At 35.5% G+C, this 16,024-nt stretch overlaps 1 protein-coding gene across 1 annotated transcript; it reads left to right on the forward strand.

The window, feature by feature from the left end:
- Positions 1 to 2,908: 2,908 nt before the first annotated feature.
- Positions 2,909 to 12,381, forward strand: macir (macrophage immunometabolism regulator). Its single transcript, XM_088629998.1, has 2 exons — positions 2,909 to 3,063; positions 8,852 to 12,381. Exon 2 carries the CDS (start codon positions 8,871 to 8,873, stop codon positions 9,489 to 9,491), a length of 621 nt encoding a protein of 206 aa, XP_088486124.1. The 5' UTR covers positions 2,909 to 3,063; positions 8,852 to 8,870; the 3' UTR covers positions 9,492 to 12,381.
- The last annotated feature ends 3,643 nt before the right edge of the window (positions 12,382 to 16,024 follow it).

Genomic DNA, 16,024 nt, shown 5'->3' on the forward strand with positions numbered 1-16,024 from the left:
TTTTAGATGTTTAATACCAGTATATCATGCTGAATTATTATTGCGATAAAAAGACATACAGTAGCAACAGATGGAATCTTCTAAATGTTTGGTGCTGATCATCTTGAGAAAACTGCCACTGGAGTCAAAGCTCAGTGCAAGTATTATCTTCTCCAATCTGAAAAAGGATGATTAGAATTTCAGTTTGCAACAGTCTGTCAAACTCCAAATGTTGAACTATATTTATTTGCTTTTAAATGTACTGTAGTTTCATATTATATATGGTATATTAAGTGTATATGTATATTACTGCATACTGATCATGTAAGTTAGGTTTTTCAAGTAAATGTAGAATTTTTCTTTTGTGAAAATCTAAAAAAAAATAACCTACTGTTTAAGTTTGCAAAATATATTATGGCCATCACCAGAGATAGTTGGAAGCCTGTTTGAAAAAGGAATCTGCGGTCAAAATTCTTAAGCAGCAAGATATGCATCACAAACTTCAAAACAGTTTAAAGGTTTAAGCAGAATCTCATGGTCAATTTTCTCATGAACACTTTTTGTTCACGCTATGACACCATCTTGATTAGCTACTATTCCTTTGTGGTCTGGGATGCTATACAAAACACAGAACAGCTTTTCTTGAGTTAGTCTAAAAGTGAAACAAAAGAAATGACAGTCTTTTGTTTTTACAAGGCACGAATCATTCAAAATCAATTTGAGACTTATGGAAAAAAATATGCTATCCAAGTAATACAAGTATTTTTGACATTTTGTTCTTCACAGTTTTTCCTCATGTGATATACAGTACAAAAATAAATTTGAACAATCTGAATAAGAATTGGGTTCATCTTCCACAATTATTTAAGCTATGACAAAAAATGTCTAATCACATAAAGATAAAGGCTTTAATATAAAGCTTAAAATATACAAACAAATCACTGCACCTTATGAAATTCTTCTGCAGATCAAAATCAAGTAGCTCACCGGAACTCACAACTTCGCAGAAGCAAATCTTGACCTCAGAAGAGCACATGCAACATCTTAGAAGCTATGGGACTACAAATAAATGTTGTTTTATGAAGTGCTTCAGTGTTTTCTGCTGAAAGCCAGGTTTAGAGCTGTAAATGGCAAATGTGAAATGTGAAATGCTACAAAGTGTAAAAGAATTCTTGAAGGAGGGGGAAATAAAGGATGTGCACAGGAAACTGATCGCCCCACATACTGTAGGTATGAGAGGCAAGAGCAAAGGGAAAATGAAAACCTGAAGGCTTTTAGAAGAGGACACAATACTGTAGTTTAGAAAGGAGAAAGACTATCGAAGAATAAATGTAATGAAATTCTGGCAGCGAATAAAAATATTTCATACCTTGTAGAACATCTGTCTGGTCTAAACACTGATAAGATAAAGCAGAATACCACAGAGTGGTAATAACTATAATACTGAGCACTAGTTGTCTGCAGATGAAATGACATTTTATCAAAAAGGTATTACATGGGTAAATTCATTATGCTGATTAGCCTTGGTCTTCAACAGAATTGATCGAAAGGGGTTCTACCGTGAAAGTTACAGATTAGTAGTATGTGTGTGGTAATATTAGGAAATAAGCTGTATGTCTGTGATGTATGCTTCACACTTGGTTGTCATCTTGTGAGATTCTGTCCTATTGCTCATAGAGAAAATGAGATCCCAGTATATGATTAATGTCGCAGTCATACTGTCATCAATCAGTACTTTTAGAGTCCTATACCGATAAAAACACTTGTACAGACTGTCTCGATTGGACTTCCCCATCAATCTTGGTGAGGTGGTGTGACTTGTGGGCTCCCCAATCAGCCACAATGACTGAATTGGATGAAGTGATGAGAAAATGGATGGTGGATGAATCCTGAGCTTCATGACAACAGACTTTCTGAGTAAACTCACATCGGAGTGAATTCAATAGTGAGGGATATTTCCAACTTCTCCATCAAAGAAATTGCTATAAAATTCAAACTGCAAAATGATTTTGGAAGGTGACAGTATTACAGCAGGTTTGGAAAACTGTCAAAAAATAAATGAAAGGATACAACTTTGGGGCATTGTTGGAAGAGTACAGAAACCAAAATTACAATGGGCTGACTTCATAGCTGAATGAAGGAAATGATTAAATTGGCCCAAAGAGACAAGACAGGGAGGTCACAGATTTGTTAAACCTTATTCCAGTACAGTACAATGGGAGAATTCCTACCAATAAAAGAGTAAGGGCTGCTTTGTCAAACACTCCCCCACTGTCTTATCCTTCTCAATGATTTTTTTTACATGTACAGCAGAATAAAAGCTAACAGTTGCTTGAAATGCTTCCACATCCAGCAGAAGCTTGTAATTAAACTGACTTTTAAAATGACAGTGGATTTAAAAAACATACGAAAAAGCCACTGACCAATCGGTTAGACTGCAGTGTTAAATGAGAAGCATCCCATGAAGACAACGAGCCCCCAGACTGCAGTAGTGTCCGTTCCGTAAAGAGGGGCATGTTTACACTGCAAATGTACAGTAGCTCTGTGCTCCAAGCCCTGCTACACTGAATCCAGATGTGTTAAATACACGTATTTAAACACGCAAACGTTAATGAAAACCTTTTAATAAAAAACTACAGACTTTAAATTTAACGTTTCAAATCAACGGTTTTGGGATATTTATTAGTCCCTTATCTATCACACTTACTGTATACAAGCATTGCACAAAAAAAAATATGACTTTCAATTACTCCACATGCTTCATCACAGCTACTGTACCACGTTAAATTCAGAATTACACTTTAAACCGTCTGAAACGGGCCTGACACAGTCCTTCACTAGTCCGAATACCCGTTCTTCTTAAGAAATCTGTTTCAATGCCCCCTAAACCCTCATTGATACGTGTTTATTTACTTCTCACTAATTTCCTCTCACGTAGCACAACGTCCCACAGCTTGGCTGTGAGCAAGTCCTGCCCAGATGAGCTCACTGTGTCATGTGACCGTCGGAAGAGCTTGGAGGTCTCATCCCTAGATCCGTCTTACTTTGCATTTGGGTAGCTTCACATCTGCGCTCTGTTCAAAGGTTTGTACATTTTTTTGTTGTTGTTTTAGATTATTATACAATAAAATGCATCGCAAAATGTTCTATCGTTACGATACAATATTAAAAAAATTCCCGTTCAGGGCTTTTTTTATTGCAGTGTTATGGAAACTGGTAATCAGTAAAGCCAAAGAACGCAGAAAAAAATAATAATGAGCATACAGAATTACTATTGAATAAGCGATAATGAGCATACTGAATTACTGTGACTATCGTGTTTTTTCATTTGTCAAGTGGTTCGTTATGTTCAGGTTACGCGGCGCTAAAACATTGATGCACTGACTTCCTTTTCTGTGTAGTGTAGGACAAATGCTGCCGTTGAGGGTGGGGTTATATACAGTACTGTATGTATCTGATATGATGGGACTGGTTTGGTTTTGGTTTATGGATTGTCATTTTTGTAATTAACCAGTTATTTGTGACCATAGTCGACAAACATACGGTAAATGGGGGAATGTAATGTCACTGTCCTGTGGTTTAATTGTCTTTGAACTGAACAAACATGCGCTGTTGGGCCTCTGTGTTTGATTCTGTTTGTCTTCCGCATCGTCACTGTGTTTGCTGACAACTGAAAAACTGTGCAGCACAGATGTCGACAAGGTTTAAAAAAATGTCGATGATTTAAACACGTTTCCACCTTGCGATTCATCAAGAGTTTTTTAAAATGTATAGGCAGAATTAACATTAGATTGGCTAACCTTTACCTATGCTTTAATTTTATTAGGACCGAGGTAAATTCTCATTTATAAGAACCTTTCACTAACACGTTAAAATAATGTGCATTCGGTTTTCCTTTCATGCTGATTTAAAAATAATGTGGACTTTTTAAAAATAATTGGATGGATGGTGTGGTGGGGTACATCTTAGAATCTGTAGAAATGCATCATATGTAACGCATAAAAAGATACATATCCTAAAAGTATTTTAGACCAGGATAGTGTCTGTTACATCTTACATTACATGTAGACACAAAAGGCCTCTCTCCTAATCAGTTTAATACATACGATTTCACAGATGACCTTCCTTTTGATTAGCTATTCAGATGTCCCCTCCCTTAAATGGCTGTAGCACTGCTGACACATTTTCTTCTCTGCTTACTGAATGCATAAGCCTTGAGAGGGTGAAACTGAATGAGTTGTGCTTTACTTTTGGATCACTGCAGGTAAGACAATGTATATATTCAGAGCTGCTCGTGATTTGAAGGCAAAACAGAATTTTTCTCCTGACATTACTGACTGAAAAAAGAATCATAAGCGTCTTCTATAGGTTTTGAAAAATGTGTGATATTTCTTTATTCATCAGTAAATCCTGTGTTTCTAAGTCTTTTAAAATATATTTGTATGATAAGAACCACATTTGAACTTTAGAAGTAAAAAATACAAATAAGAAGAAATCCTCTGGGATAATCTGATAGGGTGTTACTCTGCACACAGCTTGCTCTTGTTTTTTTGGTTAGGAACTCTAAGCTATGTACAGAGGATTGCAGGACTGAGCAAACTATGTGAAAGGAAAAGGCTACTTGTCCATTCACACTGCTTCTACTCTATATTCTGTATTGATGAGGAGTTGTGAAAGGTGTTTTTTTGTAGCTGCTTGTGAAAACATAAGATTTACAAAATCATTTCCCATTTCAGTCTGCTCATTTTTTGGAAGAATCAGCATTTAAAGGCCACCGTTTGTTTTTTTTAATAAATGGGTCAGGAATATTGATGACTTTGTGTGAAGTTATAGGGGTGAGAGTGGGCCATTGCTGATTCATTGCATTTCTATTGAATGTTAGACAATTCCCATTTGAGTAGTGGGTGTGAAGCAAGTAGAAGGTCTTTACAAAGTGACAGCTGGCACTGTGGTTTTGTCTTGAATTAATTGCAAATGAAGTATTCAGTACATTTAAACTAATGTTAATCCTTGAATCCTTACTGTCCATATGATCATGTATTATGCCTTATTATTCATTTTAAGGTCCTAATGTAATGGTTTTAGTATGGTTTCTAATGGTTTGAATAGTGTAATGCTAGGGTGTGGGGCTTGTGTTTCTGCTGGGTGCTCCAGTTTTCTCCTGTCTTCTATAAACATGCTGGCTAGGTTTGACTGGTTCTGTTCTGATCTTGTGTGACCTAGCAGTTATGTGCCCCGTGTGTTTTAAAACTGATGGAGGAGGTTAGGAGACGACCCAAAAAGGCATAGGGGATTACGTTGTGCTCAGCGAGGAAGAACTATGGAAACAAATGAGAACAGAGCGAGTTGTAGGTGCCAAAAACAAACTATAGTTGGTTTCCGAAGGCCATTTAGGACACATTGAGATCATCAGGTCAATAAATACTATTATTTGATCAAAAGTAAGGGATTGAATCATGTATGTGTGCTAGATTTACACTATAGTGTAAAGATTTAATATAGTGGACATTTCATATATTGTTCTTCATCCATTCTTTATTTCTAGGCTAGATTAGATTTTGTTCCATTTGATGTTTTTGCTTACCTTGCTTACCTACAATGCCACAGTTTTGTAGTGTGTATGGTACATTGTGAGAAGTGACAGCCTAACACCTGTTTTCTTATATCCTCCGTGCACAGTATGGGTGTTCTCCATTGTATTAAAGAAGAGGTTAGAGGACTCTTGAAAATTTGCATTGGCAAGTAGCAGTGTTGTTTTTGAAGAAAGGAACATGTAATTATGCAATTTTTTTTCTTTTAATGTTTAAATGCATTTGACACCAGTTTCTAAGTCATATCTTATTTGACCTGATTTTTTTTTGAATAACTATTTTTAATTTAAAAACATTAAGCAAGTATGTGTTGTCCATCTACTTAAGTAAGTTTGAATATAGCTAAGTTTTGTTTACTTTGTGTAGTATTATTACTGGACACTGAAAGGAGTCAACTCGCTAAATTGTTTATAGCTTGGCTTGGAAATAACAACAGAGCCTTTCATTATGTTTTTAACATGTCCGATATTTCACATGAAATTTTTCTTCAAAAGATTTTCCATTCCCAATGGAAATCCTTTAGAAATGTACTTGTCTTGGGGTAGATGCAGTGTTCTTCTTTTTCGGTGTGTACAGCTGATTGCTTTAGGTACCCTGCAGCATCACTGTGAAGGCCTGAAGGAATGCCACAGGATGCAGTGAACCAGTGAACAAGCCTGTTTGCTTAGCTCCAGATATTCATAAAATCAAATAACATAGTGCAGATTCAGTTTGCTTTTTTGACCTTCTCACCACATATTTCACCTCTGCATGTTATTGATCAAAGTTGTTGCTTTGGCATGTTTCCAACTTGCATTGGATGTCCAGTTCAAGAACACTGTGCATCTGAAGAGGGCATCTCTGAGACAGCAGGACATATTCTAATATGTCAATATGTAATTTGCCTATTGTTATATAATTCAGCCTTCCGTAGCACATTTTCTGAAATATGTTGAAATGTATCTAATATTTTTCTTTACTGGTATATAATATTTTTACCAACAATATTGGGGAAAAATGAATGTGTTTGCACATACAGTAAGTAAATTTCTTTGGTTTACTGTGAAGGTGATGGAAGCTTGTTCTACTACTACCGACAGATTACAGTGGACATGACAGGTTTTTCTAATTTGGTTCCAAAAATCTACTGAAGCCAAAAATCTGATAAGCAATTGTTTGGCAATTGTTTACTTAGCTGTAAACCATATTCTTCCTTTGTAAACATTATACATAGCTCAAATGTCAACTAAAATAAAATGTAATCTTTTTTTTTTGCTTGTCCTCTCTGTTGTAAACATCAGGAAACATCAGGAAAAGAGCTTGGCATTATTGAAGGCTAAGCTATTTAAAGTTTAATCTGATTATTTTGCTTTGGTGTGTTCTTTGTCAAATATTGTCAGCTTGTAAATTTTAGATCACCCTGACCTATATTCTAGTGTCTGGTGTTTTGGTTCATTTCTTGATGGGACTAATCCTTATCCCATGCTTGGTTGAACAGGTTTGGATGTTAGCAATCGGGTATGTGTCTGTGTTGAATTTATCCTTTCAAGTCCCTTTAGGCAAGACACTGTCATTGAGGGATATGTACAGTGTACAGTGCTCTGCGAATAATAATGTTTTAATTAAATATGTTTATTTAGAGATCTAAATTTAAATATAATCAGAAACATCCACATTTGGGATTTCATCCTACAGCCTTTGGATCAAGAGTTCAAAGTTTTAACCAGCACTCCATACTGCTTCTACACTGTACTGGCAGGAATTTTGGCCAGGATGGATTCGATTTTGGTTAATGTTCTGTAGGATGCTCATTATAATACGTTATTGCATGTTTTCTTGTAGATTCTGTCCAGGATTGAAATGTAACAATATTATAGGGCCTCCTGAGTAGCTCAATCAGCAAAGGCCCTTGCCCAAGCACAGTCACGAGTTCAAGCATGGGTCATGTCACTAGGCTAATGCAAGCCTAATGTCCTAGTGCAAGAAATTGTATATGGCTAAAAAGTGATCTTATCTTATCTTATCTTAGCCCACTGTGACTGGAATTCCTTCCTGCAGCTCACAATTGGCTGAGCGCTGCTGAGGGTAGGGCAGGATTTGTCAGTTAGGGCTCTCTCAGCTTCCGGTTGTATTCCGACAATTGGTGCTGTTGGAGAGGGACATGTCTCTCTTCCAGTCGACTGTAATCCTCCAGTATGAGGCTGTGTTGTCTGTGACATGTTAAAAGCTGAATGCCTCAAGGTTGAATGAGTTGGGAAAAGTCTGCCTATGCTTCCTGATTCGCCCTTATATGTGGTAACGGGGTTTGTAGCTGAAATCCAATACAGGAAAAACACACAATTGGCTGTTCCCAGTCATGTGGGTATAGCTAATTAGAGTTTGTAAATTCAAAGTGGTACTGTGCGGAATCCTGCAACACCTCTAGATCAAAGGTTTTCTGTCCTGGTCTTGGAGTTTGGGTTTTCTAGGTATCAACATCTGGTGTAGCTCATTAAGATCTGAGATGGAATGAAAATCCATTAACGTACTGTACCAACCCTCCAGGACACGAATTGGGCAGTCCCTCTCAAAATCAGACAGGACAATAGGATAGGAGAAAGATCTCAGTGACCCTAAGATCCTGCATTCCTGATTCCTGATCAGGTTCATCTACAGTAATATTATCTAGATCCTTTAGGTGTAGTGATTCCTGAGCTGAATTTGTTTCTGCTCAAGAAAACCTAACGGTCAAAAAGATTCTACTGAATGATCTTGTACAAATCATGAAAGAGTTATCAATGACCTGATAAAATCATGCTTGGGTACTGTTAAAAAAAATCTGAAATATATTATAAAAGTGAAACAAAATTAGCTTTTTTAATACTGAGGTCAAATAGACCTATTTCTTACAGGCATAAGAAATTATTTACACAAGCCCATTTATAAGTTTTAAAACAATGTAAAAACATTTTTGTGTTTATCAGTGATCAGTACATGAATATGTTATGGAAGGGTGGAGACACCAAAAAAAGGTTTAACTTTGAGCACCTCTGAGAATAATTGGAATAAATATTTGTTGAGAAATTGCAGCCTAACCATTTGTCCCATGGGTAAATATTTGGAAATGGAAATAACATTTCTATCAAAAGGGATGAGGTCAATGGACAAATTTGTGAATTTCTCCTGTATATATATAGAAATAAGTGTAACAAAAAAATGTATTTTGTGTAGAATCTGCTGTAATTTAATGTCAAGGTTTTACAAATAAATCAGCTGTCATTAACTCAGCCACATGCTAATTCTGTATTTCATCTCTCTGATAGCAAGGTCAGCTCTTAAAAGATGGAGGTGGATATCAGTGGAGTTTCCAGGACTTCCATGTCCATTCTGCCTGCACCTTCCAGCGAGATCAATTCTCCATCGAAGTCCGAACCTGAGAAGCCTCGTTGCTCAAGTACGCCATGTTCTCCTATCAAAAGGACGGTCTCGGGCTACCAGATCCTCCACATGGACTCCAACTATCTTGTGGGCTTCACTACCGGGGAGGAGCTTTTAAAACTTGCTCAGAAATGGTCAAGCACCGAGAAGAATGCAGCAGAGGCCTTACCCAGCCCACGCACAAAACCTCTGGATTTGGGGCTGCACCGGGCTTCCCGGGTTTATAAAACCAAGAGCCGATACTACCAGCCTTACGACATTCCAGCTGTCAATGGGAGGAGACGAAGACGCATGCCTAGTTCAGGTGAGAATAGCCTCAAGTCTTCTGTGGAGCCTAGCAAAGTCCTTCATGGTCCTCTACCTCTCTGTCTCCTAAAGGGCAGGAGGGCTCATTCCAAATCTTTGGACTACCTCAACTTGGACAAAATGAGCATCAGGGAGCCTGCAGATACTGAGGTACTGCAGTACCAGCTTCAGCATCTGACTCTCAGAGGAGAACGGATGTTCACCAGAAACAAGACATGAAGAAGAGAGACAAAGTTATCATTGTTTTTTGAGTCTCATAGGATTCCGTGGCTGTTTTTTGCCTGCTCAGCCGGTAATACAAATCAGTGAGACAAAACAGACAGCTGATTGAACCTAAGCAGATGACAACACATCCTCGACGTTGCTATCATTCAACTGTGTTCTTTAACATAGGATCAAAATTGTGTTTACACAATCAATCCACATCTGCAGATTCTTTTGAGAAGAGAAACTTTTGTTAGTATGTGCTATTGATAGGGGGATTTAGATGTTTTAAATACAGAGATGGAATCCTTTAAGATTAGCAATAATGTACTGTATGTGCTTGATAATGTAACCTCATGTGACTTTTGAAAATTGTAGCTTGGTAATGGGGAATATTGTTAAATGCACCTATTGCACTTTTTCTTTTTTTCTGTGTTTGCTTCTGTGATTGCACTCTTTATCACAGTCCTGAGCATATTTTATATAGGTAATGGAATTGCACTAAGCAATTATGGCACTCCTCCGCTCAACTCTAGATGTCAGTTTCTCTTAATTAATATTTTATTGTGATGTACACCCACTTGAGTGATGAAACATCAAATGCTAATCGCATTACGATTACTTTTTTTACTGGAGAGTCGGTATTTATGCAATAGGAAGGAAATTGTGTACCATTACAGAATACCATGGGTGTAATTTCTTTTCACTGTTCTTTAAGATTAAGAAATTCATAATGAAAGATAGCCTTTGTACAGAATACATCTAAACTACAAGAGTCTAAGCACACAGATTCACTTTTTCTTAGTTTTGGCAGTAAATAAATTTGTACAAAATGTTGACTGTTATACAATCATTAAGACTACTTAAACCTCCAACTCAGCTCTCTCTTTTGTGTGGATTTATGGAGGAGTAGCTTATCAGCAGTTTGATTAAGTGAGGCAAACATCTCAGATAAGATTACCTCCTCATATATACTGTATAATTGTACAGAGGCTTAATTCCTCCAGCCATAAGTTAGAATTAAGTGCCATACACTTTATTAGGTGGAGTGGGACTTTCATAGGATTTTTTATACTTTAAGTACAGGTTAATTTCTGTATCAGATATGTGGAATTTTGTTTTTGGGTTATCTTAAATTTTAAGAGACCAATTTAAATAAAAAATATTCAGCCCATGTACTGTAGACAAAATTTTCCATTGATGTTTAGCCTCAAATGCATACTTGTGAAACCAAAGGACAAATGCAAAACATTTGTTATTTACATGGGCAGTTAAAACCAAAAATATCAGTCCACGCGTAGATGACAATAGAATTTGATAAGTTAAGGATGCAAATTATTCCCACATTTTGATTTATACAACTTACATTTTTTTAAAGCTATTTGGTGTAAAAGACGGGTGTTGTAATGGTTATTTACTTGTCGTTGTATATTATTTCCCCATTTTGGTCAAATATTATTATAGTTATTTTTAAACAGTGTCTGTTGAAGTTACCTTATTGGTTATGGAGGGCATTGGTTTCTTTTATATTCTGGAATAGCGTAGATGTGATACACAATGTTCAGCAGGTATAGCTTAGTATTGCAACTTATCATTATCCCACTGTATCCTTTATATTGCTTAAAAGAGGTAGGTACTATCAGAATAAAAATCTTTCTTGGTCATACTGGTGCATGTTTCTATTAATCCCATTAGTAGTTGTTGGTTTGCTAAAGGGGGGTTATTGGTGATGGGGGGAGGGGGGCAGGCTTTGTTTCTGTAGTTTTAAGCTGACTGTTACCATGGTTATTTTGATTGGTGCCATCACGATAAAGTAATTTAATTCTCAGTTTGGCATATGACTCTGTACATAGTGCTATGAAAGGCTTTTGTCTTTGACTTATAGGACAATGGTTCATTTTAGGGAAATGCACTTTCTGAAAAGTTCCTAGGTCCTATTTTTATAAACCCTTTATTCCACAATGGGAGACCATGGAAAGATTTCACTATACCTGAATTAGGCAGAGCTGAAAAGACTGACAGTAAGAAATTTTTGCCTGAGGCAGATGGCTTAAGAATCCAGGAATGAAGAGTTTATATGTATTTTTGCTATTCATTGGGAAATACTTGAATGGATAATAACATTAATGTTTATGTTCTTTTTTAAAAATAGTATTGTGATTTAATTGTTAACATTTGATTATGCAGGTGGATTTTACAGTATTTTTTGCTAGATGGTGATTGAATTTAACTGTACTGCACATTTTCTTTCTAAAACAGTTTTTGACTTTCTTTTTGTGTAGGTTGTTTTAGTGATCAAAAAACAACTGGATCATGAAAAAGAAATGTACCCTTAGCTCCCGTTTATCTCTGTGTTTTAGAACCCTGGAATTCAATGGTTACAGACTTCTCGCATTCCTTGTACCTGTCTTCTTAAATAAAAAAAGTCACTTTAGTTCAAGTAAGTCATTTCAAGAGGGCTAATTGGTCCCATTTTACATTTAACAAGAATTGATGATTTCACAAGATTTCTGAAAGTTGCAAAACTGTGATCCTCAAAGGAATATATTTCTGAATCAACTTGTAATATCAAACTAACAATAAGAAAATGTCCAGTCTTTAAATTGTAAGATGAGAAATCAAGAATTTAAAAACTGATCTTTTTTGCCTTTATCTTTTTTTATTTCTTAGTTGAATTGTGTAGTGCTTTTTATGCTTTTATGATTTAACATTATAGTATTGAATTCTTTTCCTCACATTTTGATAATGATATTCTATCATCAAATTTGTATGGAACCATTTAGGTTTTTGAAGAAAACTACAGTCATTTTTTTTTCTAGAATGGGAATGTAAACTGTTCTGTATGGATGGCCGTATCATTTTGTGTTCTTAAAAGACATCACTATTAAAACACTAAGCTGTGGAATGAGTCTGAGAATTTCTTTCAAACATTTGTGGAAAAACAATGTTAGGACAGTAAAACTGTTTTTCACTGATTTGTAAAGTTTGAAAGATCATGTCATAGCACCATAAATGGGAAAATACTCAAGATGTCATTCTTGTAATGCTTAAAATGATCAGATACTCCTGTACTGAAAGAGGCAAAAAAAGTCTGGTTTCTCATATGTGTTAGATATCAGCTAATGTATAAGCAGTATTTATAAAATTATACAGGTATAGGTGAATAGAAAATGAGTGCTTCTCTACACTTAAAAGCTTTGATTCTCTTAGAAAAAATGCTTTCAGATTAAATGTTTCAAATGTTATTTGTATTATCAAATGGGGGACTTCAGAAAAGATTGTGATTCAGATGTTTGAATCTTATCAAACAAGGTAATTCTAGAAGGCAGAAAACATGAAGAATCTGGGTCACACACTTACTGTTTTTAGAAATGAATGAAGGAGAGTGATACGCAGTTAACTCATTTTCTGATCTATGGCTTAGTAGATCTCTGAATCGTGAAAGCAGAAATGCCTTTTTTTATCACACCCCAGTATTGATGCTCTTTATTCTATTGCAGGCATCTCCAGCCCTGCTCCTGGACAACCTCAGTGCAGCAATATTATTACATAAATAATAGATCATCAGTTTATAAAGTCTTGGAAAAGCTTACGATCATTTAAGCATGTGATTTTCATCTCAATTTGAACAAAAACTCCGAATGCTCATTAACTCTGAAGGACCAAAGTTCCTTTAAAGTTAACTGACACAACAGCTGTCACAGTTTGTTCTCATTATTTTTGCTTTTATTAGTGCAACCATTTTAATGTATTTAGTCATATTTTTGAGGCAGAATATATTTCAATTTTACACTGCGGAGGAGGTTCTTACAAGCATTTGAAGCTGAGCCAAGAGAAGAATCTATAGTTTGGAAGACACCCAAATTTTAAATACTACTTGAAATGAAATAAATGATTTCAGCTACACTTAAAAGGTGGGCCTTCCTCAGTGGGAGAATCCAATGCCATGCAGTTGTTCTTAGGCTCACTATTCCCTGTTACATATGAAATCTACAGTACATCAACAAATCTGAAATGTGATATTCCTTGTAGTGGCTGCAGGAGTATCATTTGAAATGACATACAGTACATGCTGGTTCAACCTTACATTGCGCTACCTATAATATGAACAATCCCCTTTACCAGGCAAGAATACCTTGGTGTACTGTAGATGGCACCAGTGCAACATGGATATATGGTGCAACAGTGGTCATGTGTCATGTTCTCAGATGAATATTAATTTACAATCAACTTACATGATGGTCATCAGTGAGTTTGACAACATCATGGAGAGCACCACCCCATAGTAAGGGTTCCAATAGTGTTGAAGAATGAAATTCATGTGGAATTAGACCCTGTCCATAGCCTGTTCAAAAAGATGTGCGAGTTGTGGTGTTCACTTTTGACTATCAAAGAAATAATTGATAATTGCCTTGGAAGAAATTTGAATTTAATTCAATACTTTCATTCGATATTACATTCTTATAACCCTTTTTGTGAGTACCCTCATTTTATTTAGTGCTGTGTGAAACCAAGGCCAAAGATCCTTTTTAAGAGAAATATTTCTTTAGCAAACATCATTTCAGCAGCCTGGGCAGTCTATTGTAGGTGTACAATTCTGTTCTTATGCAGGGCTTAGGCTGTTTTTTTTCCCAATGCAATTTCACAGACAGCAATAGAAAATATTGCATTTCTCAAATATTTCATATTTTAAAAGAAGATGTTTGTACATGAAGCCAGATGAATTTAAATGGATTTCTCAGGTAGTGGCATTCCGACATTGAATTAAATGAATTGGAAAAATGCAAGTACATTTAAGTATCCTTTATTTTTTAAAACAGATTTTCTTTTCAAACATTTTTTTTTGCTATTGCATGAATGGATGGTTCCTGTTGCCATTTGCATCACGTGCTGTATACTTCAGAGAAGATTTTTTTAGTTTTTTTACCATCAAATATTTTCCAGAATAATCATATGAAAAATGAACAATGAAATTATAAAACAAAATGCATATACACAACGATATATGCAAAAAATAATCCTATTTTACTCTACCACACCCAAAAAACATTTTTTATAAAGTATATAATAATACATAATATATGTGAAACATATACAGTATATATTTATATACTATTGCATATTTGTATCTTTTGGAGTGAAAGTATCCTTTACATTTGAGTTATTAAATTACATTCATAAATTAATGATTAAATTAAAGATCTTCCCAAGGTTTTTTTTCCAGTTTTTCATTTTATTTCAGTTTTTCAGTTCATCACCTCTCAATATACATCTTGGTAATAGTCAATCCACTCTTTTTTATCTTTCATGTGATATTAATTTTTAAACACCTGCACATTTTGAAGAAGTTTAAATTCCTTTTTTCCTCCTCTCTTTGGTGCTGTTGTAACTACTTTCAGACTTTTCAGAACACTGTTTTTTCAAAAAGGAATGGTGGTTTAATTGTAGTTTTAATTTTTAGCTTTTATGCAGATACTTTTCTGATATGCCTCACTCTTTAATGGTCTGAATATCAAACGGAAAAACTATCCTGCTATCCTATGTTATGTGGGGCAAGTTGATTGTGAGCCTAGGATTCAATGCAATTTTTATCCAAAGTAATTTTCTGAGCTTCCAGCTTGGCTTAAGTTGCATGTTTTTTTTATATTTTTGGAGAAAATAATTGAAGTTAATTGAGGTGATTCCAGGGGGCTAATTGAGCCCAGGTGTGACTTGCTGGGTACAGGCCCTGTTAATTAAGCCTGAAACCAAAGGAATAACATCCCAATATGGGGCTGTGGAGATGGTTCGTCTTGTGGCTGTAGCCCGTGGTGTGCTGTTGGCTGTCAGCAACGATAATGTAATTTTTAATTATGATTAGTGATTAAGTAGTTGCAGGTTAGTGGTTAAGATGTCCAGTATTGTAAAACTGAAGGGACTCAAGACCACAACATTAGGAGTGGTGTTTTCTTTTTTGTTAAAGGATCCTGTGTTCATATGGGAGTGATCAGGATAATGGAATTTTGATCTGGTACTTAAAGACCCTTCTTTAGTTGCAAGTAGAGCCCATTGTTGCTATTGTGGTGACCAACCACTCAATGTGTCGTATAACAATATGGTGCTATCATATTGTTATGACTTTGAATTTGTAAGTGGTAAAACAACTGACCTTATGTTTAAATACATATTGCAAATATTAGATGTACTGTATTTGGTTTTAATGTAGAATGTGTAGAAAATTAACAATGATGGAAGTATCTACTTTACTTTACTCCCCCCTCCCCCCCCCCCCCCACTGTTTAGTTAATAATTAGCAAGCCCCTTGCATTTGTGAAACATAGTAACAAAGCTGCTGTTCAATAAGCATTTCTGCATTAGCATTTCTAAAGATTTCCAGATAATTTGTTTTTACAGGGTATAATTATTCAAAACACTAAAGGAATTGCTTAGCAAAATGTAATGGCAAGTTGATTTCATTTTACTAGTTTCCAATGCAAAAGCACTTTTTTAAAGTTTAGAACAGGTGATCCAGTTTCTCTGTGGTAAATTTGCAACTATTTATTGATTTT

This window comes from Lepisosteus platostomus, chromosome 4, assembly GCF_059453375.1.
Source record: "Lepisosteus platostomus isolate fLepPlt1 chromosome 4, fLepPlt1.hap1, whole genome shotgun sequence".
Lineage (NCBI taxonomy): Eukaryota > Metazoa > Chordata > Actinopteri > Semionotiformes > Lepisosteidae > Lepisosteus > Lepisosteus platostomus.